At 40.2% G+C, this 25,506-nt stretch overlaps 1 protein-coding gene across 1 annotated transcript in view; it reads left to right on the top strand.

Moving 5' to 3' along the window:
• The window catches only part of PARD3B (par-3 family cell polarity regulator beta), a 397,127-nt gene that overhangs the window by 305,217 nt on the left and 66,404 nt on the right, over positions 1-25,506 (top strand). The window contains exon 20 of the mRNA XM_035893042.1: positions 12,312-12,608. Coding sequence (XP_035748935.1) covers positions 12,312-12,608 — 297 coding nt within the window. The remainder of the gene's footprint in view (positions 1-12,311; positions 12,609-25,506) is intronic.

Below are 25,506 nucleotides of genomic sequence, written 5' to 3'. Positions count from 1 at the left end.
TCCTGCTGAGACGAAAGTCTCTCTTCCAGCATAGTCAAACATTTTCTTGACATTAGAATAAAATTTCACAAAATGAAGCACCTTGTTGAAAACAGGGCGATTTTAAAAAGTAGCATATGAGTTGATGGATAAGGAGGCACTCTGTGTAAAAAAAAATACTCTGCACTTGTTTGCAGTAGTTTGTTGTTTTGCTAAGAGTCTTGGGTTTGTAGTCCTCATTGGAATTAAGTGAGGAATTTTTTTTAATCATATTATGGTTTTGAGTAGAGTGTTAGAGAAGCAGAAGGAACATCTGGCCCTTGCTTTCTGAACATCTGAACTGAATGCTTAAGTTACAGTGAATCTCAAATTTGAGTAAAAATGAATGGTTTCAGTTTTTGCGTTAAAGACTGAATTTCCTTTACTTTTCGGAAACCTTCCAGCAATTGAAAAGAGCTTCTCTCTTGTCTTATCAGCTCCGATGCTTGTTGCCTGTTCCCGTAGTTAAAAAATCAATACATATGTTTTTGATATTTGGCAAATAGAGGTTTAATTTTGCAGCTGCAAGATCCCTGTATGAAGGGAATGCATCTTACAGAAACAACATTTAGAGACCACTTATACATGAGAGAATACTTGTGAGTGAAACTCCATTCCACTTCTGTCAGCGTTTGTTTCATTATATTTAATTACAGACAATTTCTATGTTACTGGAAATCAAAATGAAAACAAGAATAGCTGCATGCATGGCAGTATGGTAGAAAAGCCAAATTGTTTTGAATCAGAAGTTGAAACTCAGACTGTTACAAAAATGGAAGTATGATTTTTGAATGCATAGTACATCTTAGTGTGCACTCATATACATTTTTACTGACCCCATGTAGCTTCTGTGCCTGTGTTATCCACTTGCCAAGTCCAAGTGTTCTTATGGCTGTTTATAGTTCATATTGATCTCTGATAAAATGTTGGTAATTGCTCCTCTCACCATTGAGCTCTGTGCTAAACCACATGTTTTTGGGACTCCTGAGCTTGTGCATCATTATTTATTAAGGGTTAATCCAACATGGTATATCTGTTCATTGAGTATTCTGGACTTTGCAGCACAGCTAGGTCCTGTGGTTTAGACAAAATAAAGTGTTGGATGTGATCCCAGTTTTAATACTCCCAATTTATTATAACCATTGAACCCTGATCAGATCACGGATTGGATTGGATCCCAGTTTTTTAAATGTCCCAATTTATTGCTGGCTTGCAACCCTGATAAGAATACATATTTGATTAAGGCTTCAGTTTTCAAAAATTCCAGTTAATTACTTTTAGATTCTTATTAGATCATAGCCGTGTAGTATGGTATGTTGAAGTTATGAAAAAATTACTGGATGATGTTGCACAGGTCAAGGTCATAGTTTCATTTTGTGCTGACAGTATGAAGTTATCAGATTTCTGTTTATTACTGTGGCAGCACTTGCACTGGACAGGAGGACAGATTAATCCCAAGCCATTGATTCTGAATGATTCTCATTTTAGATCTGCTGCTGCTCTGCATACCAGAACATGTAATAAAAGCCTACTACTGAACATTGAGAGATTGGTGTTCAGTTATGAGTAGGTAAGATAGACGGCTCTCACCTACCTTTCTCAGGTTGTGATGTGGCATTTAGAACGAAATAGCAATTTTTGAGCTGCTTCATGTGACTAATCCACTGCTGGAGGACATTTTTAAGACAACATTAGGCTGAGAGTTGATCCCAGGTTGTCCTAGCTCAAGAATGTTAAGAATTGAGGATAACAGAACGGCACATGGAATTGGCCTTTTTCTTTTAACTACCACAGTACTATTCCAGGTATTTCCTGCTGGAAATAGCACTTTCCAGGTGTCATAGCTGTGCCCTGGCTCTTTCTTGCATTAATTGGACCACTGTGTGGTTCTTTTCTGTATATAGGAGTTTTATTACTTGATTATTTTTTTTAATTACACTATAAAGCAGAAATACTGCTGTTAGAAACTTTTACAGGCCAAACTAATGCAGTGAAACTAGCCAACCTACTAGCCAACGTGGGTTATAGAGTGCTTTCTAGGAGACAGACTAATCTGGCCTAGGAATTCTTTGATGCAGTACTGAATGTAGGTCAGCTCTTGCCTACCCCAAAATCAATAAGGGCATAAGAATAACTTGGAAGCTGCATTTCATTCCTTGCCCTTCCATATGTGATTTATGACAGTCTATCATAAATCTTTGGCATGCACTTTGAAGTAGTGCCACAGCACAGAATTCCTGTTCTCCAACCCTTACCAACAGGAAAAAAAAAGAGAATACAACTTATGAGGATAGACAGACAGGAAATCAGTTTGCCTGTGTAATTCTCCATAGTGAGCTTACACCAAAATAACCACAAGTCTTAAAGTTTTGGCTGTTCAGTCAAAGCTGGGGGTTGCTTTCTAATCCAGGACTGTTAATTAGAAACAACCTGTGGATCCCAGACTGACAGATGGAGGCTGTTCTTGAACAGAGAGATTCTGTTCAGTAAGTAGGTTCCAGGTTCAGTGTCATATGTGTAGAATAAAGAAATGTGCGTGGAATATCATATCACATGGAGCTAGGCTTGCTCCTTCCACTACTAGGATTTCGTTCAAATGAAAGCATAACGTTTATGCAGTTGCAGGGACAGTTGTGTGAACTCATGAGGTCTCCCTAGCTAAGTGGAGCTGCGAGTATCTGTGCAGTAAGTGTTCCAAGAATACCCACTTACTGAAGGAGGAGGCCCTGGGGGCTCAGTAGGTGTCGGTCTTCCTGGATCTGTTCTGAGCTATGTTACTGCATGTGGTTGTGGACATTGGGTTTTCATGAGGTATTAAATAAATGTTGTGTTTTTCCATGGTCATTATGGTGTCTCTAGTATTTTTCTTAAGACAGCATTACAATCCTCAGTGGTTTTGACTGATATCTACTACAGCACTTGCTGGAGCTGAGCTAGTCAGTGGCAATGAGTAAGTTCATAGACTGATGTCTATGTTTCCCCGTAGTTTTTCTGCAGGTATACTGCACTTACTTTGTACTTGTTCACTGTTTATCTAATGAACTTCTCTGAAATAATTTACTTGATGTCTTGTTGGAGAGGTGAATCTGTGGCTTTGACTGCAATTGGTATTGTCTCCATTCCTGACTTCAAGTTCCCAACGGCTAAGATATAAGCAAAGTTAAATCTTGCTTTCTAGGAATACTCTGTTATTTTGATTCTCTTTTCACAATTATTTGTTCCAGAGTGAGCTAATGTTATCAAAAGGGACTCAGGTATGATGTGCATAGCACCTTACTTATCCTTTTAAAGGAAAAGTAGAAATTACAGTAGCCTGAGAATTCTTTAAATCAGTGTTGAGAACTAGGCCTGCAACTTACTTATGTCCCTGCAGGCTCAAGGCCGTTTTGCAGGAGGAGCTTGGAGCTCTTAAAGGCATCAGAACATCTTAGGTGAAAGATGCCAAAGTAATTTTGACAATTTTGGAATGATTCCACTACCTAATCCACATTGTCACAAAACAAGGAACGTCTTGTTGACAGGAAGCTGAGCGAACCTGATCTGTGCAGTCAGCCTTGCTTTCAGCAGGAGATGGAGCAGGGTGACCTTCAGAGGGCTCCTTCCAACCTAAATTTTTCTGATGTTGTCACTTTAACTCAGAATAGTTGTAAGTACAGAAAAATACACAATGTAATATACTTGGCTTTTCCAATAGTTGGCTCTTCATAATCTGCTGCATTTCACCCAGTGTACACTAATGTGGACAAAAGAGAGACAGAAAAACTTCCTCAGATTTAACAGCAAAGGTAGAATCTTGTTCTCCTTGAAGTTCATGTGGTGGTGGAAAATGCACTGACCTCATTAGAGCCAGGATTTTCTTTAGAAGGCAGTATCCTGTGAAAGTTGGTAATCACTGCCTGTCACCTCTGAAATAAATGGAAGAACATTAAGACCTCGGTCTTGTCTATCCAAAGCTCATGCTCCTCATTTAGTGGTGTGAAAGGACTATGTTTCATCTTCAGTTCGTCATAATCTTAAATTTTAAGGTCAGTGTAGCTCTATCTCCTCCTTAGGTTTTTCTTTCCTCCGTTTCTTTACTTACAACCCTCCAAAGGCAACTTCCTTGGTCCGTTCAGCATTATACAGGTATGAGGCAGTTATCTAGAACAGGCAATACTGTGTGTTTAGCCCTGGTAGGTTTTATCATTGAGATGGTTAATGCTGTTATTAGATCTATCTTGTTTAGCCCAAGTTACAGTCTCTTACTCCCTTGAATGTGTGGCTTGCCTTTTTTATTTCCAAGACTGCTTCTGTTCTTGTTTACAATTACAGATACTAATTATGGGGGAGAAGATGTTCAAATCCAGCACAATAGAATGAGCTGGAATGAAGAAACACTTGCATAGCTTATGGGGAAGATGTTTTTGACAAATATGCCTCCAGTAGAATACCCTGAAAGATAATACTAAATTAGATATTGTTTTAGTCTTGATGAGTCCGTATCAGATGTCCTCAATTTACTGGCAAGAGGTGGATTTTTTTTTATTTTTTTTTTTTTTTTTTTTTTTTTCTTAGCTCTGAGACTTGCCTGCCTCTAGAGTTTTCCTAGGTGATGGTTGAAAAAATACAAATGAGTCTTTTCCTGATAAAAGATGCAGTTTCAAATAAGATTGTTAATGTCATTATAGGCCATGCCTGTGAAAAACGATTATGAAATAAAAAAAATAATAAAAGCACTGTACTGAAATTATCTCCTCAGATATTCAAGTGAAATATACCCATTCCCATCAGTGATTATGGCTTATGAATATCTGAAGGCAGGATGTATTCAGTCCACTATTATGTAAATGAATGAAAATACAAGATTTTAGTTACCAAAATATATTTTACTAGCAGCTAGAAAGGAATTAAAACATTAAACCCAATGGAAATCTAAGTGACCTCCTGCAGAAATAGGCTGCTTTCCTCTAGACAGCCCGTTACTCGATATACGTATGAATTAGGTAAATGAGAGACAAAAGCAGAAATGTTATGTAAAATCACAGTTGAAATATTAAGATACTAAATCAGATGTAAATTGAATAATCATTGCAGTGTGTAGATCTCGGGGAGAGTCACATGAGTGGGGAAAAAAGCAATGCAGCAGCTTTTATACTGCTGTTCACAAGGAACAACCAAATGAGTGAAAGAATGTTTAGCATCTCAGTGATCTCAAAAGACTTAAAGGATTCAGTCCTTTTTTTGGAGTTCAGGTATACCTCAGATTGATTGAGGTAAGTGCACTCGCTTACCTGCTCATATTCTGCTATTTCTATTGCAAACAGAATAGAAATTATCCCAAAAGACCTATGACCCTGTTTCTGTTACACATTTTGTCTTTGCTTGCCATTTGTCCTTCTCCCCTGGGGAACATCCTTCATTGACTTAGCCAGCATCTTGCTCATTCATATACCTGTTTGCACTTCCACAAAGTCTATTGCTTTTAATCCACCATTCAAGAAATGTTGTTTTCGTCTGAAGTATGAAATACGCTGGTTTGATCAGCAGCTGCATTTTCTGTCCTGTGTTTGACTACTTAGGCACCTTGGGGCTCAAACCGTGTCATTCTTTGTGCTCTGCTCAGTAGTAAGCACACAGTCAGTGCATGGTAAATAAAAAAATGTTGCATTGCTTTTACACTTCCCCTGGAAAGTCAGAAGAAGCAGGATGACCCAGAGCTCATGGTGAGTGCTAGGGAGCAGGAGTTCTAACACCTCAAGAAAGGTTGTGCTTTTCTGTCATGGGCCTATTTTGGTCAGCTTTCCCCATCCAAAACTGTTCAGCCTTGCAGCTCCCTGAGTAAGAGAACCCACGGTCTCTCCTGGGCTGAGCTTCCCACCTGCAGCTTTTACACTGTGGCCAGATCTAGTAGCTGTGGGTACCAGTGAGTCGCTTCTCATGTCTCCTGTGGGGCAGCAGGTTCTCTGTCCCTCGCTTGGGGCTGGCAGAGCCAGGAAGACATGCTGCTTCAAATTTTGTCCTGATCTAGGGTGACGGCTTGTTAGACTGGGACTCACTGTGCAAAGCTCCTTTTGAGCTAGGGCTGGTGTTGGGCCTCCAGAGCCGTAGATTGGGGTGCATCCAGTATCTTGCTGTTTCTTCCCCATTGAAGGCAGTCTTTCGGTTCCACAGCTTTTAATGACCCTGGCCTTCTTTGGGCTGCTGTGCTGGTAAATTTAAGTCCTGCGTTTTAATTTTCACAGAGGCTTAGAGCACTGGTTTTAGAAGCTTCAGCATTTTCTTGTTCCCCGCTCGCAACCCAGCCAGCCACCCTGCTTCTGGCTGGTGGGCCAAGAGATGAGGAGTATCTCTTACGGCTTTTCCTAGCCCTCTCATTCTATTCCCAAAAGCACTTCTGGGTCTTCTCCAAAAGTCATTTCTGCTCAGCTCTTCTGGAGTTTTCTTGAGGTGGTCCATATCCCTTCTTGCAGCTGCCTCGCTCTGCGTGCGCTGCAGTCTTTTAAGCCAGCTTTTGCCTGTCAGTATCTCTGTCACTGATGTCAGGCTAAAGCGTTTTACATTGTGTTTGTCACAGGCGGCGAATACATATGTGGTCATTGACAGTAGCTCAGCAGAAACACAATAACTTGTTAAGCCACAGTAACTCAATCCTGTGTCTGAGCTGCAGCTGGAAGGAGCTGTTTGGGCTGTTAACTCTTTTATGGCTGCTGCGCTCTAGTTTTGTGCATCTTTTCATGTGTTAGTACATGAGAAATCACCATATGTGATTTGTGTGGATATTTCAGATATGAAGATTGTTTGAAGGGTAAATGAGAGCGATTCCTTGATTTATAGCTCTGGGGGTGTGCTACTGAACAGCATGTGAGGTGTAGAGAAGTGTTTTCAAAATACCACATCCCACTTCCAGAAGTACATTAGGTATATAGGGTCCTATCTTCATTTGACTTCTACAAAAAGGATGCAATACGTTTTGGAAATGTTACCTCTAGTTCTATTGAGGTTATATATTTTATTAGTGGGTCTTGAAAGCAACAGAAAAGATTAGGATAGGATATGTATTTTTGAGAAAAAAATGGGTCACGGGAAAAAAAAGGGCTTTGCTTAATATGGCACTTCTGTTGCCTGTCCTCTGGCTGCTTGTGTGCAGAGGTTGTGTTTTTACAGAAACACAGCTAAGGGAAGTTGATGTAGTTGTTGTCGTGCAGTGATTTAACTGGAGACTATGGTGTTCAGGTGGCGGAAGAGAGCAAGCAGGATTGATATGGGATACTCAAAAGGAAATATATCTAACTTCCCTTCATTCTGTGTGAGTTTTTCTTTTCCCTTTCCCTCATCAGGAAGTTTGTAGAAACCTTAGTGCTACACTAAATTGTTCAGATGGTGACCTGTGCCTCTCCTCATCTCTAGTTTCACTGCCAGCATCATGGTGCTGAGTGACATTTTATCTTTTGTCACAAATTTGCACCAGTTGTTTAACCAGACCCATCCTGTGCTGTGAGTTTGGGGCTCTCTTGTAGTAATTGTTTGTTCATAATAACTGTAAGCTCATTGCTATGATAGTTGTGTGGATTTGGAAGATTTATTTTTTTTTTCTGATTGCAAGATTTATTCTTTTTTTTTTCGATGGGAAGTAAAGATATTGCTGTTTCAGATAGGGAGAAATGCAGAAGGAGGTGCAGAAATGGTAAACAACTGGAGTGGAATATAGCAAAGTAGCCTGCTTAGCAGGGTTGGCAGGGTGTTATAGGAGTGACGGAAGGAACAGCACATTCATTTTTTTGTACATCAGTAAAGAGCTCCTGGGCACCTACTAGGATGTGCTATAGAAAAGATTGCTTTAAAAATGGGTGAAAACATGATGCTGAAATACAGTGAGGATATTTAAAACTTCACAAAAATGTGAAGAAGCTTCAAAGGTGAAAAACATAAGAGAACGCGTGGAAGGACAGGTAAACAGAAAGGAAGAAAGAACAGCCATCTCGTAGTATATTTCCCTATATTTGAACATTTGGATTGAAATGAAAAAGAGATCATTGAGCAAATTTTATAGATTTGTGTGGAAGAGTAAAAAGGAAACAAGAAATATTAATGCAATTATAATAGCCGTATTGAAAAGATGAAACATCGATCACGAAGAATTTCACATAACCTGGTATTGACTGGTCCGTATAATATAGAATGGAAATAATTGTTCTTGAGCAGGTTCGACTTATAATAGTGGCAGCAATTGAAGATTGCATTCAGAAGGAGAAGTTGAAGAAGCTAGGCTTATTCACAGGAACAAAAGAAAATTGTGGTGACCTAATTCCAGCTTTTGTTGTGCAGAATATACCAGTATTGATAGCACGACAAATTACTCTCCCTGTCAGACATGAAAGCAAGATTCACGTGATGCTGCTGTGCTGCACTACTCTTGCTTTCAAATAGGTCTTAAATACCTAGGGGACAGGTGATATATTGGTCCAAAGAACATTATGGCACATCATTTTCTGAGAAACTGCTGTGGCTCTTCTTGGGACTGTGTGCCTTGCCTTCTGCACTGGTGTGTGATAAGACCGTTCCTTGAAATGCAGTGTCCTCCCATTTTTCTGCCTGTATCATCCCACATGGACCTGTGTGTGCATGAAACTTGTACCTCATATGATGTATTCCTGCACTGAACTCTTTGTTTAGGCTTTTTTGGTGACTAATTAAGGATGAAGTCTTCCACAGTTTCCCAGGTTTTTAAGAATATTCGATGCTTTTTCAGAGTTAATCTAGAAGACAGCAACAAGCTCAAAGTGCTTTATGCGTTTTGATAGAAGAAGAGCAGGGTAATCCGAGGCAAGGACTACTACCAAACTTATAGTTACCGGGTGCAGGTGTGATATCTTTTTTAAACAAAAACAGTGCCTTTGTTTCCACATTTCTGACATAATCCCTTGTGGGACGTAAAATATTAATCCTTCTGCAAGAGGGTTTCACTTGAAGTCCCTGCATGTATAAAAGATGGAAATCAGCAGCATAGGCCTCCCTCCCTGCTTCATTGATGTCTGAGGCCTTATTTGCAATGGAAATCCATTCTTGTCTTTGTAAGATGATGAGCTATCTGAAAAGACTGGTTTTTACATGAATGGACCAAGTGATAACTTTGCCCCAAATTCCTCTATGTGAACGATGAATGTGGTGTTTCACTCACAGGCACGGGCAGACTGGCTCCCTTCACCACTCCGTGCTGCATAATCTCTCTTTTATCTTTATTCACAAACCCTTGGAGGGTAAAGGCTTTGCACACTTACAGCTGCTTTCTCATTATTACTCATTTGCTAGCAATGGTTTGTGGTTTAGATAGAAATGCAAGCTGACCACTGTTTTTTAATTTCTGTTTTCATATACAGCTCCTCAGTGTTGACTTTCTCCCCGTGCCATTGTCCATTGCTTTATGAATAAAAGCATGACTTTTACCAAGGTCTACACCAGTGTTACCATCAGTTTTGCAAAGAAAAGTTGTATGTCCCATCTTTCTGCAAATGCCATTAAACTCTCACTGTCCCAAAAAGCCATCAGCCAGCTAAACCAGTGCAATTGGCAGTAAAACGAGAGAATATGTGCCTTTCTAACTGAATTGATCACATATTGACAGCAGGCTGTGCCCTCCATAAGATTCTCCAGGAAAATCCCCCTTGTGTATAGCATAAGAATTGTGCAGAATCAAAGGCTCATTTCAAAGTCTGCAACTTCTTCAAGATGCTGCCTGACCCTGGGTGAAGTTGCGGACCTATCCTGACCTGGGCCACCATTTGGATTCAAAATAGGGAGTGTGTGCGTGTCATGAAAACCTGTAGCAACAGAGAAGTGGAGTGAAGGTTATGGGAGGAGGAGGTGATCGTACAGGGAAAGAAGCTCCAGGAAGAAAAAAGGAGGAATTCTTAGGAAGCCTCAGTGTAGAAATCTGAGAGGTATTAAGGATATAGATGGATTGTAGCTTATTTCTTCTTATCATCCTTTCATCTCTAAGAACAATTGTAGTAGATTACATTAAGGCTTTGTGAGTATTTTTAATGATATCTGAAGAAAAATTAAAGAAAATTATCTAACGGCTGGGGTCAGGAAGTTGAGGAAAAGCAGAAATGGTGAGTCAGGAAGATATTATTCTCTCCCATGGTCTTTATATTAAAATATTTCATAGACTCATATAATATCTCAAGTTGGAAGGGACCCATGAGTATCATCAGGTCCAACTCCCTGCTCCTCGCAGGACTACCTAAAACTAAATCATATGACTAAGAGCATCATCCAGATGCTCCTTGAACTCTGACAGGCTTGGTGCCATGACCGCTTCCATGGGCAGCCTGTTCCAGTGACCGACCACTCTCTCAGTAAAGAACTTTTTCCTAATGTCCAGTCTGAACTCCCCTTGACTCAGCTTCATTCCGTTTCCTCGTGTCCTATCACTGGTCACCAGAGAGAGGAGATCAGCAGCTTCCCCTCCGCTGCCCCCCATAAGGAAGTTGTAGGCTGTGATGAGGTCACCCTCTGCCTTCTCTTCTCCAAACTGAACAAACAAAGTGAGCTCAGCTGCTCCTCCTAAGTCTTGCCCTTGAGGCCTTTCGCTATCTTGGTCACCATCCACTGGACACACTCTAATAGTCTGATGTCCTCCTTACGTTGAGGCACCCAAAACTGCACACAGTACTCAAGTACTTGAGAGAAGGGTCATCTGCTTCACTGAGGGAAGGCAGGGTGGTTAGTGGGCACCCCCCCCCAACTGTCAAGGATTGTATCATTTGCAGGTTCATCCTGCTGTGAAGTATGACTACATTTTAAGTGTTTAAGTCACCTCTAGATAAGTCCTAGAACAGTTAATGGAGAGGTGTAACTGGAAAGCATGCATGATACACATTAATGTACTCAAGTGTATATGTAGAACGGCATGCTGTTCTCATCAGAATTATTTGTGAACCTTCTTAGCTACAAATTATTTGAAAATACTAGCATTTACTTTGATGATACAATTCTAATGAAGCAAAATAAATGGTATGAATTCTGCACATAATAGCTCCTGTCTGTCAGACTGGAAGCTCCCAATGTGCTCATCTATTTCTTTAGGGAACCATTTTCTCCATGCCTTTTAAAGACTTTCTCCAGAACATCTTCATTTTTCACTATGCAGAGTCCTGAGGCCATTATGCTTTACGGGGTTAGCCAGGTCTGCTAGACCCTTTTTACTTATTCTTCTACGGTACAAATTCTACTGTTCTTTCTACACTGCTGCTGTACTTTGGATACAGTCAACAGCAAGTGTTGACTACTTCTGTCAGGCACTGCATCTCTGTGTCTGTCTTCCCTTCTTTTTTTTTTCTCCATGCTCCGTTATTTTCAGTAAATGCTATTTATTATGTACTGTGGTCAGCATTCTGCCAGATCCATCTCACTGCATTTAATTACGCTGTGTTGAAGAGTAGCTGAGCAGTTAACAGAAGTTGCATGCTCGCAGAGCCTTGCTGTAGGTTTTTTTTTCCTCCAGCATGAATGTTGAATCATTGAATATCAGCTGAGTTTGAAATTTACCTGAATATGTTTTACTATTCCAAAGAGATTACACAATGGCCCTGATTAGCAGCAGCATTTTGTAATACCACTTAAGGCTTTATCACAGTGGAGTACTGCCAGTAATAGTCTTTAATTCACTTATATGTACCAATTCATCTCTGTCAGTTTTCTATTAATTTCTTTGCTGTTTTACTTTGTCCCTATCCCCTATATAATAAGGCATTATTTCCACATTTATGTAGCCAAAATAAAATTAAAAAAAAATTAAATCTTCAGCACATTAGCTGTGGTCCTTTGATTTGAGACAACTGTGCCATCTCTCCATTTATGTTCACGTTTAATCCACTTTTCACAAGTTAATGTATTTATGAGAATCTAGGGTGGGTCAAGTGACCAAGGGGCAGTAACAATTCTACTGGCTAATTTAGATGAAAAGTTTCAGGATTGGGTTAGGTATATTAACTGCAAAGTGGAGGGTAGGTGTAGAATTAAAACTGTATGTGTTCATGCATACACACCTGTGAAAAGCCACACTATATTCAGCGTTAATTTTTTTCATCAGAACGATGACCAGCCTTGGTTACAAAGGTGATTGCCAGAGATAAAGAACAAAATTGCTGCGTGCACCATTTTGTTTTATCTGGCACCAGTTTCACAGTGTACTGGAAGATCTAAACAGTTGGGTTTGGGGTTGTGCTCCAAATTTGTGTGATGAGTCAGTGTCTGTGGTTGCTGTTGAAGCAGATCCAACTGTATATTTCTTCTTTTTTTTTCATTGTTAGGATTGGTGCAAAGCATCAGGAGTTACGGCAAAAGCAACTGAGAGGCCTGAGTGATTACTCTGCTGGTCCTGGAGGACCTGACATAGATGACGATGAGATGGATCCAAATTATGCCAGAGTAAACCACTTCCGAGAGGCTTATCCAGCAGCAAGCATTTACAGGCCATCATCACCAGCAGTGGCAGAAACCTTTGTATATCCACATGATTCTCCTTCAGCACCAATGGAGAGGGAGCACTTGGAAGGACTGTATGCAAAAATAAACAAGCAGCACTACCCACAGACTCCTGGTGACAGGTAATATTGCCACCTGGCATTACAAACAATGATGTGGTGGGGAGGGAGCGTGGGGCTGGGGGGGGTGCTGTTCAGATGCCCCAAACCCCTGTATTTACTGACTAGAAAGCCATGGATTTCCTCTTAACCATAACCATGATTTGCTGCAGCAGTACCCCCAAAGCATCTGAGCAAGGCAGCAGTCAAACAGAAATCATTAAAGAAAAGTCCATATTTCACAAACAGAATGAATGAACTGACTCCAGTCCAATTCCTGCACTGCTGAGAGTGTGTTTTTCCCCTCCTTCAATTGGGAAAAGTTCTTACCCTGCAGCAAAAAATAATCTCTGTTTTCAGATCTCTTTCAATCCTGCTGATCATCAAGTGCCTATTAGTAACAGGTTTTGTATGATAGCATGAAATATTGCATATGTTTATGGTTTAGTTTTCCCTAGCTGTGTGATATTACGCACTTTCAATTAGGTTGGGGAGAGGACTGGGAATCATGGCATTTTTATGCAGACTCTGAAGTGTGGCTTCACAAGACTGATTGCCTTTCACAGCCTTTCCAATAACCAAGTGGGAAGGAAAGAGCAATTTTTAATCCTTACTGTCAAGCTTCCAGGTTGATAGCATTAAAGAAAGATGGTCAGGTTTTTCCCTGGGTTAAAAAGAAAACAAATTCCTTTGAGTTGATGATGTACCCACCATTATGATGATTTTAAAACTGGTTGCTTCTGGAATTTGGGGCTAAGAGAGCATGAGACTTCATCGCTATCATGGCGTTAATATTTTGATGTTGGGGTTTTCAAACCAATGTATGAGTGTGTGGGCAAGATATACAAGTCTGTGTGAAAAGAAGAGCTGACGGAGTAAGACATGGGAGACTTGAGGAATTGTTCATGCTTTGATTTCATATTACAATCTGTAGTATCTCCCCATAGCCTCAATCTGTGCTATGCGATACCACACTTGTAAATTTTGGAGAAATATGTGAGCACAGATATGGGAGTGTTTTCAGTTTGTGGCATCATAGTACTTTAAAAATGTCTACTGAGTCAGTGTTATAAATAAGTAATAAAGTAATAAAACACTTCTGACATAAATCATAAGTTTGTAGCGGGGAATGGGCCAAGTATCTCCCTTTTTCACCTAAATATGCTATGGTAGAGATCTTTCCAAACATAATGACATTGCTAATTTTTTTCTTCCATATTATTAACTCTTCCCCTATTGCATTAAGGCTGAAGAGGGTGCAATAAGAGGTAGTGATCACAGTTTTTTGCCATCTAGCACATTTTGTTTTACTAGAAAAGTCTTGAGGCGAATGTCGCTGAAGTCGCACAAACATTTGTATACAGTGAAGGGAATTCAGAAACTGAATTCATACTAACTCAATAAACGAAGATCTGAGAATTCCAAGCAGGAGGGAGTCTAAATTCAGGTTCATGTATTTTTCAAATATAAATATATACAGATGAAACTCAATTGGAGTAAGACATTGTCATAAAGGTTGCTTCATAATTTCAGATTTATCAGGACTTTATAGCTTTACATTTTAAAAATGTCATCAGTTTTGAAGTGTGGTCTATGCATTGTTTTTCTATGCAGCAAAAAGAAATGCCTAAGCCTTTCCCTCTGGCCTCTTTTATTTGACTGCTTGTATTGTAGTTGTAACTGCACTGGAATGATCTCTTGACTTGCTACATGGACAAGACTGAAGTCCCAACCAGGTTTGGATTTGGTGTTGGGATCCTGGATTTTAGTGTGGACTTAGCTGTAACTGCATGATAGAGTGGTAACTCAGTGAAAAATTCAAACCAAACTGTCTAACAGGCAAGAAAAGTTACCTCATATCTGAGCCATGATCAGAAGTCTGTTCCATCTGAGAGGCTGTTCCATCTGTGTTGATTCTGTACTGAAAGACAAACAGTCCATAACAACTTCGCTTTGTTGAATTTCTCAGGCTTGTAGAGGCTGTTTAACCAGATTAGGAAAAAATAGGAAATGTGGGATTCTTATTAGGCTGCCTTTGTTCTTTTTTTAAATCTTTCTTTCCTTTGTCTCAGAAACAAAAAGGTTGTTGTTATTCGCCAGCAGAAATGTGCCAAACGTGAATAATTTTGTGAATTTATGCAGTGGGTCGTAAGGTCTGAGCCAGCAGTGGTTGAATATAGTGGCAACTTCAGGCAAAGAAATCTTTCTGTGCTAGAGGGAGAGTATTGAAAGGAGAAAGAGATGCAGAAAGAAAAATCCCTGGATAACATGTTAATTACAAAAACAAATCTGCTTTGAAGGGTCAAGTATGAAAACTACCTTGTCTGCCTCAAAATGATGGGAAAGGGCTAGAATGGATGCTTATTAGCCAAACCAAAGTTATTTTGTGTTTGCAGGGCTGAACATTTATCAACACGTTTGTCATGTAATAGCTCATGCTTTGGTCTTGCTAACGCATGCATGCTCTCTCTCAAAGTTTTGCTATTAATTTTACTTTAGATGGATGGCTTTTTCTCCCACCTCTGACTCTCAACTTGTAATATAGTGTGTGGAGACTTGATCAGTGACTGAAGTAAATGGGGTTTGGGATAGAAAGGGGATTTGAACACAGAGAGAATAGATAATTTCATTTCGGTCTGGGAATTCCAGTTATGTGTCATTATGACAGAGAATTAAAATTCATCATTTGAAACAAGAAATTCATTTTTATTTTATTTTATTTTTGCAGAATAATGTATTAACATAATTTTAATGCCTTTTAAAATTTGGAGGCCATTTGTAAAATAAGAAGCTTAGTGGTCACGTAAGTGCCGCTCACAATTTGCATACACTTACCTCCCCTTTTCTCATCACCGGAATCCATCAAGTGCTCCTGGTTCATTCTTCTCAGTAGATTCACAGTTTAAACTGAGAATCTCCTTCAGTGCTGCAGAAAAGCAATGGGCTGCGCATGTATGAATTCCGTTGCTTTAATCATGTTTGCTGCCTTCAAGCACTGCTCCTCAGGGCACACACAGACCTGCTTCCCATTGCTCTTTGCATACTAACGTCCCCTTTACCTACGCTTGCATCTGGCATCTCAGGGGGTTTTTGCTTTGGATTTTTTGGGGGTTTGCTTTGTGTCTCATTTGCAACTGTTGTGCAACGTTCTTCTGCACTGCTTCACAATTGTTGATTTTCATTCCCACAATGACTATATTCAGTGAAATAGATGTAATTTTTTGTGTATATTTTGCTGAAAGCTTTGGGATTCTTAACTAAGAGAGGTGCTATATAAATGTAAATTGTCCTTATTAATGAATATAGCGAAAGCATTAGCATGATCAGTGTATTCTGCGAATGTTAAGTTAAAGAGAGTGAAAAAAAAAATTAGCTGGCAAAATCACACATTTCTTTGTAAATCAAGCGTTTTTCTGTTTATTTCTAATTAGCCACAGTTTTCTGTAATGCAAATGGCATCCCAAAGGATGGTGCAGCCTGCACAGCCACCTTGTGCAGCTGGGGAGCTCGCAGGGTCTTTGCCTGAGACGCTGTACATTTCCCCAGCCTGTGGCAGAGGCTGGGTGATCTGTAGCCCATATGTTCCCGAAACGAGTGGTAAGTCACATCTCTCAGAGTTTAGTCATCAAGGCTGTACCATGACAGTGCTAAGTTGCACCATGGCAGAGCCTAGGTGTCAGACCAAAGCCAAAAGAGCATATGCACAGTGCTATTATCACTTAAATGTCAGGCATGTCACATGGTGCAACCCTTTCTCACGTTTTGAATAAGCAATTTCCTCTTTTTTCCTCCCTTGAACATGGTGCTGTCAAGTATATCCAAACACCCTGGGTACATCTCCGGAAAGCTTCTAGAGACTTTGTTCAACTTATTTCCTCAGCCCAGAACTATGAAACATTATTTAAAGTCTGATGCCAAACTCATCGCCAAGTATAATTCTTCATTTATTTGTGTCTTATCTTGGGGAATTTCAAAGTGCTGGTCTGACAAAAATGAATACAGTTTTCCTTTGTTTACCGAGAATAGATTCAGAGCTGTATCTTGTTGCAGATTTAAAAAAATACTAATAAAAATCCCAACACTGTTTTATTACATAGGAATAGATTCAAAAGCCCCAGTCTGATCCAGCTTTCCATTTTTGGAAATGTTGGATCCCACTGTGCAAGGTCTTACACTCTACAATGTTAATTAATTAATTGAAAAATGGATCTTCCTTATTTCAGGATGAAAGTTTCCTTATGGAAACTTGCACTCTTCCAGAATGTTCAATCTAGCAGCATACAAAGCTGAAAATGCGGAAACGAAACCAATATCTGTGTGCAACCCTAACTCTGTCCCTCGTGTCCCACCCTCAGAGCTGGCCAGAGTCACGAGAGAGAGGGGCAAGACGCTGAGCGGTCTGCCTCTCCCTGGAAAGGATCAAAGGAAAAAATTGCTGTGAGTGTCCTAAGAAACCAAATGGCACATGTAAGCTATGTGTAAGCCTGAGAGGAGAGTAAAAAAGGTCCGGAGCTTTGAAATTTAGCAAAGGAAGCATTTTTTACTAAAAAGCAAGCTAAATGGTTGTCTTTTGGGCAGGTGTAGGTTGCTTTTACCCTCCTCAATCCAAGGCCATAGGAATCTAGAGTTGCACAGAAAAGGCTTTGTTCAGAAAGAGCAAGTTAGGGTTGCCCAGGTATGTTACTTAGCCCTAAATTTCTAGTCAGCCAGAACCTGAAGCTTTCTTGTTCTCAGTCCAAGGTACAGTTGGCATTGCTCACTGTGCATCCATCTACAACACCTTTTACCATAGCAAAGCAGTGATCCACTGCTCTAGGAGAGGATGTTCCTTTACTTGGGAATGGTTATTCTTTAAGATGGATAGTGTGGAGGCAAGGTCAAAATTGAATGAGGCTGTGTAATATCTACATACCCTTTACCACTATACCTTGTGTTATACTGGAAAGAGGATTATGGCCATGCATTGAAATATTTTGATTTACAAAGCATGGCAAGCATGAGCAAGCTATGCACTCTCTCTTACCACATAGCCTTCTCTTCTTGGAGTCCTAAAATCATCTATGCTGTTTCCCTGTCCTGTACTACCCTAGACCTCCAGAAACTGTCCTCTGGCTCCATTGCTTCTGGAATTTATTTTTTCTGAAATGTACCGTGGGGTGATCTGAACCTTTGTCTGTGATCTGGTTGCTGTTCTCCATAATGTTAAAACCAGGAATGTAATGTTTGGCAGCTTACTGCCCTTCCTGGCTGATAGATTTCTAACAGTTAAATTCAAACTGGCATTGGCAAGTACGGCAGAGGTTCAGCGGTTCCTGGGGGGGCTCTCAATAAATGTGTGCTGCTCATGGGAGCAGGGCAGTCCAGAAACCCCTCTGGCCACCAGTTCCACAGGAGTATAGGTTGTGCCACTGGAGTTACGCTCGTACCGTCGTTTTTGCTCCTGATACTATTTGCGGTTTTCTTCCTCAGAAAGGACAAAAGGGTACTGCATACTCACTGTGCTAACTAGGGAAAATGTTGAGTATGTGGACCTCCTGGGACATGTTTAAATGAGCCTTGGTTTTATTTCCCACCTATATGGGGAAAAAAAAAAATCTACTGTTGCATTCAAGAAAAACTACTTTACAGATAGAGTTCAAAGTGCTATTTCCCAGGAACCCCTCATCGAGATCCTTCCAACTTTGGGACCCTAGCCCTATCATTCACTTCTCATGGAAACCCCAGATTTCATGGAACTCAGGTGACCCTGAGCATTTTAGAGCGTGTCTAAACAGAAGGAAATTGTCAAACTTTAACCAGAGCAGAGCTGCTGCTGCTGTCATGTAATGTGTGCATGCTTCTTCGAGGCCATGCATTCTTCAGCAGAAATAAATTCTGTCAGGAATAGTCACAAATCTGCCTGCGTGCATCCTGCCTGCTAGGGCTTGCATTTGGATCACCTCACTTATTGACAGATGTGTAAAATTTTATATACTGCACTCCCACAACTCCCTTGTGACTGTCCTGCTGCAGATGCTGGTGAGCCTGAGTTTTGGCAGCTGTGTTAAGCATTCATATGCATTCAGGTTTGGTTTTTTTTTTTTTTTCCCCTCCAGCCCTGTCTTATGTGATATATTATTGCATGGAATTATTTTACGTTAATTCTGCCTATTTATTGGTAATGTCCCATTCTTTCAGTTGTTTGGATGCAAATGCAAAAGATAGGTCCCTGGAGAAAGAGCAGGTCTGTTACTGGAAGATGAGACCATACCAGAGGATATAGAGTGAAATGCAGATGGTGTTGTCAGCCTCTTAAATGTACAAATAAAGACAAAATGAGATCGTCCATGCAGCTGGAATGAAATCATATGGCCTTGCATGTGTTCCTGCCATAGCCTATTTCCTAGTGTGAGCAAGAGATGCTAAATTCTGTCTCATGCAGGATGTTGTTTAACCAAAAGCTCATACTTGCTCCTTTAATCAGTAGCAGAATAATGTGTGTATGTATTAACTTTTTTCTGCACAATATTTTTTTAACAAAACACCGTTTAATTTTAAATGCTAATATGTGTGTGGTTAATTAAGAAGCCAGAATTGGCTATAAGGCTGGTAAGCTCCAAGAAAGAGAGAGGAAGATCATTAAACTTCTGCTCATAGATAGCTATTTGTGAACCAACTGATAATGTGCAAAATTAAGATTTTGTAAGTAACATTTTAAATGAATGGTTAATGGCTGAAGATTAATTAAACAGTCAGAGCTGTTCAGAAGAGAAGCTGTTAAAATCTTGTTTGTAGGCCAGTCACTTCCATACTTAAAGTGCAAACCCTAATAGCATGTGGTATTTCCATTTAGCAGGCAAGCAACATAACGAGGATATTTTCCTTGAACAAGGAAATCTACCTAACTCTATAGGCAGGATGGATGGATAGATGTAGCATTGTGTACTGTGTTTTCTTCTTCCTCATTCACAGTTGTCTGGTAGCAGTACAGAGAAATGCATTTCCTCTGAGAATGGCTAAACTTAAATAAAACTGCTAAATTTTATTTTAATTAAAGTGTAAGGGATGTGGTTAAATCTGATGTGGTTCTATTTTCCCGCTACTCTCCAGTAGTCCATTCTACTTCATACACTTCAGGGTTTTCAAATTGCCCAGCTTTTCATTGCTCCAGGTTGTCTTCTGTCAGAATTAGTCTCTTTGGCCCCATCATTAGCCTTGCAGAGTTGCTCTAGCTGAGGAAAAAAAAAAGGCATGTTTTCAGTCAGGTTTATTCTGTACTGCAGTTCTAGTTAAATGATGAATGTTAACCTAGTCCCATTTCCCTGATTGAAGAGAAACAACAAGCAGAAGGTCATTATGCTGCTCACAGTTGTGAGGCTCACCCTTCCAGCAAGTCCTTTGCCAAGAAACTGTTTGTTTTTCTTTTGTTTTCCCTTTCTCTCAGCCTGCTTCCCAATGTTTTTGTTAACTATCTGCTGGTTTTCCCCCAGCTTCCCAACACAGTTGTTTTGCCTTACCATCTCCCAGCTTCTGGATACTCAGGTGGTTCCAGAGAAGGGCCTGGTGACTTGGCCTTGGGCAAGCTTTGCTGTGTAGCCCAGTGTAAGATGAATCTACAGTGCTGACCTCAGGGAGCTCGTGCTCTATCCAAAACCAAGGCTTTCAAAAACTCCTCTCCTGAGTTTATTCCTAGCTGCCTCTAGTTAAATGGAAGAAAGGGATTCTTCCTTTCACTGTAGAGATAATCTTGGTTTAGTAAAACTGACCAGTATATGAGAGTATGGGATTTTGTTGTGCTAGGCTTTTAAATCTGTACATACTAAGAATCTGTCTTTCTTGGAGGTGGAAGAGGTTGGGCACGAGGAGCATAGACCAGCTCATGTGTCTGAGCATCCGTATGTTCAGACTCCAGGTAATGACATGAGCTCACAGCAAGCTCTGTCCTGACTTTTCATTTCGTTGAGATAAATTAGTGGTCAAACTATTTTTAAAAAATAGTCAAAGTGGGAGACAAAGAATCCTTTCCCAGAAATCTTGAAAAGTAATGGTTGAGTTTGGAGGAGAGGGAAAATAGGCTATCACCGGACTGCTTCACACTGCTGAGTAGTTCCAGTTAAGACAGCAGTGATCCTTACCTAATAAGGATGGAGAAGTAACTCTTAGATGTGACAGGGAAAATGGACATAGGCTGAGTGGAGCCATAAGAAATGTTTTCACAGTGTCTTCACTTCTGTTTGAGGTTATCCAAGGTCAGTGGGACCTGGGCTAACAGGTTCCTCTGAGCTACAGGTAAAGCAATCCCCAGCCTGCCTCCCCATTAAGCAGTGAGGAGCATAACTGGGTCCTGAGAGTCTTCAAGTGACATCATTTTGCGTATGTTCTCAAAATAAACAGTTGATTGGTTTTCTCAGTTCACCAGGAAAAACTCTTACATCAGTTGAGATGACTGCAGCACAGGGAACCATGGGGCATGCCACAGACCCACCAGCATTGCCAGGTTATGCTGCCACCAGGAACAACGCAGTAGCTCTGGCAGGGTTATCCAGTGTGACTGCTCATGTCCCAGTAAAGTGCTTAGATCTATGTGGTACTTATACAGCTTAACTGTGTAGTGGAAACCTTACAGTGGAAACTGTTGTCATCTCTTAGGCATCCATAAGATGTAGGGAACTCTTATTCTGAGACAATTGTTTATACACCGATTCTTCTGTAGTCCCAGTTTACCTGGAGTTTACACTGGCAGATCTTTAAGATTGTTCTGCTAATCTTAGTTCTTCTGTTCCATTGAGTGACTTTAGCTCTCGACATAATAAGATATAAAATCTCTAACAGGGCCACATATCCGACCTTAGAAAGAGTCAATGGGAACCTTCTCATGGAGGGTTCAAGCATCTAATAGCAGGATAAAGTGACTGCTCCTAAAAAGAGTCCAGGACCTTGCTCCCTGCTTGTGTCAAGCCGCCAGTAGTGAATGGTTACACAAGCACTTAGTAAGCAGCACTGCTGACAGCAAGTATAGGCAGAAGCATGAACCAGGTCTTTCAGTTAGCAGAAAACTGTAAGAATTGATGTTGTTTGAAAAGCACTCAGTATTGTGCTAGCAAAAATATTGGGAGGACTGATGAGATGTGATGGAAATGGCTTAATAGGCAACAGGATGCTGAATAAAAAGAGAATAATTGTGATTATTGTCTGACAGCTGTGCAGAGCATGCAGCCGATGACAAACTAAAACGTGCTATTTTTCAATCCATGATCACAAGTCCACTGGCACAGACAGTAATCCAAGGGGTCATAGTAAGCCAAGAAATAGTTTATTGTTTCATCAGCTCAAGTCTTCTGATGTAGTTAGGTTGGTATATGCTCTGAACTTCTGTGACTCCTTACATCCCTGCAAGGAGACCTGGCGCCATATGGAGTCCATGTGTACAGTGGCTAAGGAGCAGTTTTGCTGGCAGCGGAGCATTTGTGTACGTTGGTCGAGGTATCGGTGTTGATCTTGGGATGGTCTAAGAGAATTGTGACTATTTTGTGGAGAGTGATGTTAGACTGTCATAGAAAATGAAATAAATATCTTGTCTTAAACTATATTGTGGCCTGCATCTGAGAGAAAGTGAGGTCTTTTATTACGACAGAGGGACATGAGAAAATGATGTTGCTTCAGATAACCACGCTGGTTATCTTTTTTTATCACTAACTTGTCCTTGATGTCCGGAGGCCATTTTTAGAAAGCAGTGGAGAGTGATTGCATCTAAGATTTTATACTCTTCCTCTGCCTGCAGAGCGGTAGCTGCCTTCATGTTTTCATTCCACGAAGCTGAAACAGAGAAAGACAAGAAGCAACTCATGGTAGAAAAGATGCAAGAGGAGTGAGTGTGAGATACCTCTAGAAAGTGCTAAAAATGAAATAAATGTAACATACTTGTAGAGCAATAAATATCATCTTAATTTATTTTTTCCTCTTCTTGTTTCTCCCCAGTTTCCTACTTGCTTACTAGTAGGTCAGTGTGATGGTTTTGCAGTGTCACAGTCCGCTGTTGAATCTGCACTCTGGGAGGTTGTTAGCCCCTTCCCTCCAGTGATGTGGAAACAAGAAAGAGCCAACTAATGTTTTAACATTTCAAACAACATCTTATCATTCAGTCTTTGACCCATATTTATGGTTTAATTTCTTAATTCACTTAAAATTTTAATCTTAAATAAAAATTTTCAGCATAATAGTGTCTTAGGGGCATTTCTTCTCAAAACAGTATTAGCTAGAACATGTCCTTCAGCTGTGGAGTTTATCTGTTACAAACACTTCTGCCCTTAGGCTTTGATGCCTACTTAGTCCTGGATATGGTTATTACCTTGTTAAACGGGAATCAACCACAAATGATCATTATGGTATTTACATAAAATGCATGGAAAACAATTATTTTTAGACTGGCCCGTAAATTTAAGCATAGAACTTGTTTTTAACGCAAGTGTTGTACATGGACTGGCAACTGAAAAGTAACCAACAGCGCACCTTCAGAGGGATGAAAACACGTTCAAAATGCTGTCTGTCTTGCGGCGAGGTGGGGAGAGGGCAACTATTTTCTATGCCTGAGTCACCATAATGCTCAATAATTGTCTGAAAGGACTGCTTTAATTGAGCACTTGTATGCTGGAAGTGTGCTGCTAACCAGGGGACCTGGATTGCTTCTGCTCTGCTCTCCGGTAATGACAGAGGAGGCCTTCTGCGGCTGGAGTCCCCGCTTTACATATCAGCGGGTGCTTCCATAGCATGACAAAGGGTGCGAGGTTGTTGAGGAGGGTTGGGGAACAGCATCAGAGCAATAAACCTGTTCCTAATTGTTATTGATTGTTAGTACACAAATTACAAGCAGACAGTCTGCAGTTCTTCACCTGAATAAGGTGGTGTTTTTTTCCTTTAACATCTTCTGCTGTCCCTGATTTGAAAACAAAAAAAACCCGGAGGCAATTATTTTGTGCCTCTGTATACAATGGCAATGTTTAAGCAGCAGCTGCTTCAGAGAGGGGGAGAGTAAAGGGGACTGGGGGGAAGGGATTGATCTTTTCCTCCTTTTCTCTGTAAATACCACAGTCTGCATTGGAGGTGATGCTTTGACCTCTTTGCTACAGAGCTTGAAAAGCCTCTTGCACTTAGTGACATGTTCTGGCTCCAAAACTGAATAGGCAGAAGTCTAATTCTCTTTCTTTGAGCGCTGCTACAAATAGATTATCAATCTAAATATGATAAGTGCTTGAGAATTCCTCCCAAAATTTCAACTCATTAGTCTGACTACTGGTATTTTTTTACATGTGGCTTCTGAAATGATTAACAGTATTCCTTCATACCTTTTCGCCTTTAATCTGCACTCTGCCCGCTATCTCTTTACTATTAGCTGTGGCAAATATAGAAGATGTCTGAGCAACTTCGTTGTTATGTTGTTTTTCTTTTCAAGACCCTAGTGCACAGATAGATGATAATTTCTCTTTTGTGTTAAAACCTGCCTCCAAGGAGTAAGATTACCAGTGTTCAGTCTTTGGCCAGTAGAGTTACTGAGGTCTCGTATCTTCTCAATGCTTTGACTCAGTTAGTGTTTCTACTAGCTCCATGCATTTATAGTGGAGGTCTGTTCTTCTGTAATGCCCATGGAACCTTAAATTAATGTCTCCTGACTTTAGGAAAACAATTTTAACATGTTTTCTGAATGTCTTCTTTATTCCCAGGGTTGAGAAATGATACACAAAGACACCTGCTCCTCCAAGTGGGTGGAAGTTGAAAATTATGCCAAGAAAAATGCTGGTTCTCAGAAAAGATTCAAAATATACATTGTTTAAAATGTGGCATAAACAAAATAGCTTATGTAAGGCTTGTGGGTCCTTGTTTGGGATGAGATCACTCACTCCTGGGTCTCTGTAGCTTCTCTACTAGCAATACTTAGTGCTTACATCTAAAAAGCAATGTATGAACTACTGATTTCCCCATCGACTTTGAAAAAGATAGTTAGGAAGCTACGGGCAGTGAATCACCACAGCTCTGTTCAGTTCTACGTGAGAGCCACTGGTGTGCTTGAGTAACACAGCGGTGGCTCCAGACCTTTAAGAAAACAAGATTTCTTTAAAATGGGTCAGGAAACAACTGATTGATTTACAGGTAACAAATGTGAATGTGTGTTTACTGGGAAGAAAAGTGACAGTTCACATCTGAATTTAGGCAAACACGTAACTTTGGTAGTGGATGCTTCATTTCTGTAGATGTAGGTAGTAACGTGTGATACTCACTGTGTATGATAAGATCGCAGCAGTTGCCACAGTACATAAAAGGATACAAGAACAGATGAAATCATTAATGCTTTCATATTGTATCCTGTCCTGTTTCCAGTAACATAGCATGCCTGGTACTTAATGGGGCATATCTTTGAAAGAATCAGCAGGTAGGATGTTCTGGAAAACATGAAAATCTGCAACCTTGCATCAGAGGCCAAAGCAATATCTCAGATCTGACATTTTTTTAAAGTACAAATTGTGTCATTGGTATAGTTACATAAGTAGAAATCGTAAAGTTATGTTGCACAATCTGAGAAGCAAATGATAGCATGTGGATTTGTATCTGCTGCTTGGAAAGATGACTGATGCTCAAGTCCTGTTTCCATCAAAGTAAGTGGCAAAATTTCTGTTGATTAAGGTGGGAAATCAGAACTGATTCCCCTGCTTGGTTGTGCCTGAAAGAATGATAAATTGATGGGGTTTTTTCTGTTTTATAGTTATTAGTTTCACAGCCAGATTACTGTAACTTGAGCTTTTTTGCCATACTTCTGCATGACTGTTTTTTCTTAACCACTTTTATTACCTTTTGGCCTGTTCTTTGCATCATGCTATTGACAAAATGAGTTTTAAGTTTTTTTACCCCAAAGTTTAGAGCGTAGAATACGGAAGAAATCCATACAAAAAAA

This window comes from Egretta garzetta, unplaced genomic scaffold (genome assembly GCF_000687185.1).
Source record: "Egretta garzetta isolate BGI_Z169 unplaced genomic scaffold, ASM68718v1 scaffold474, whole genome shotgun sequence".
In the NCBI taxonomy this organism is placed as follows: domain Eukaryota; kingdom Metazoa; phylum Chordata; class Aves; order Pelecaniformes; family Ardeidae; genus Egretta; species Egretta garzetta.
Note: the sequence above shows the minus strand (reverse complement) of the source record. Positions and strands in the feature narration are given on the sequence as shown.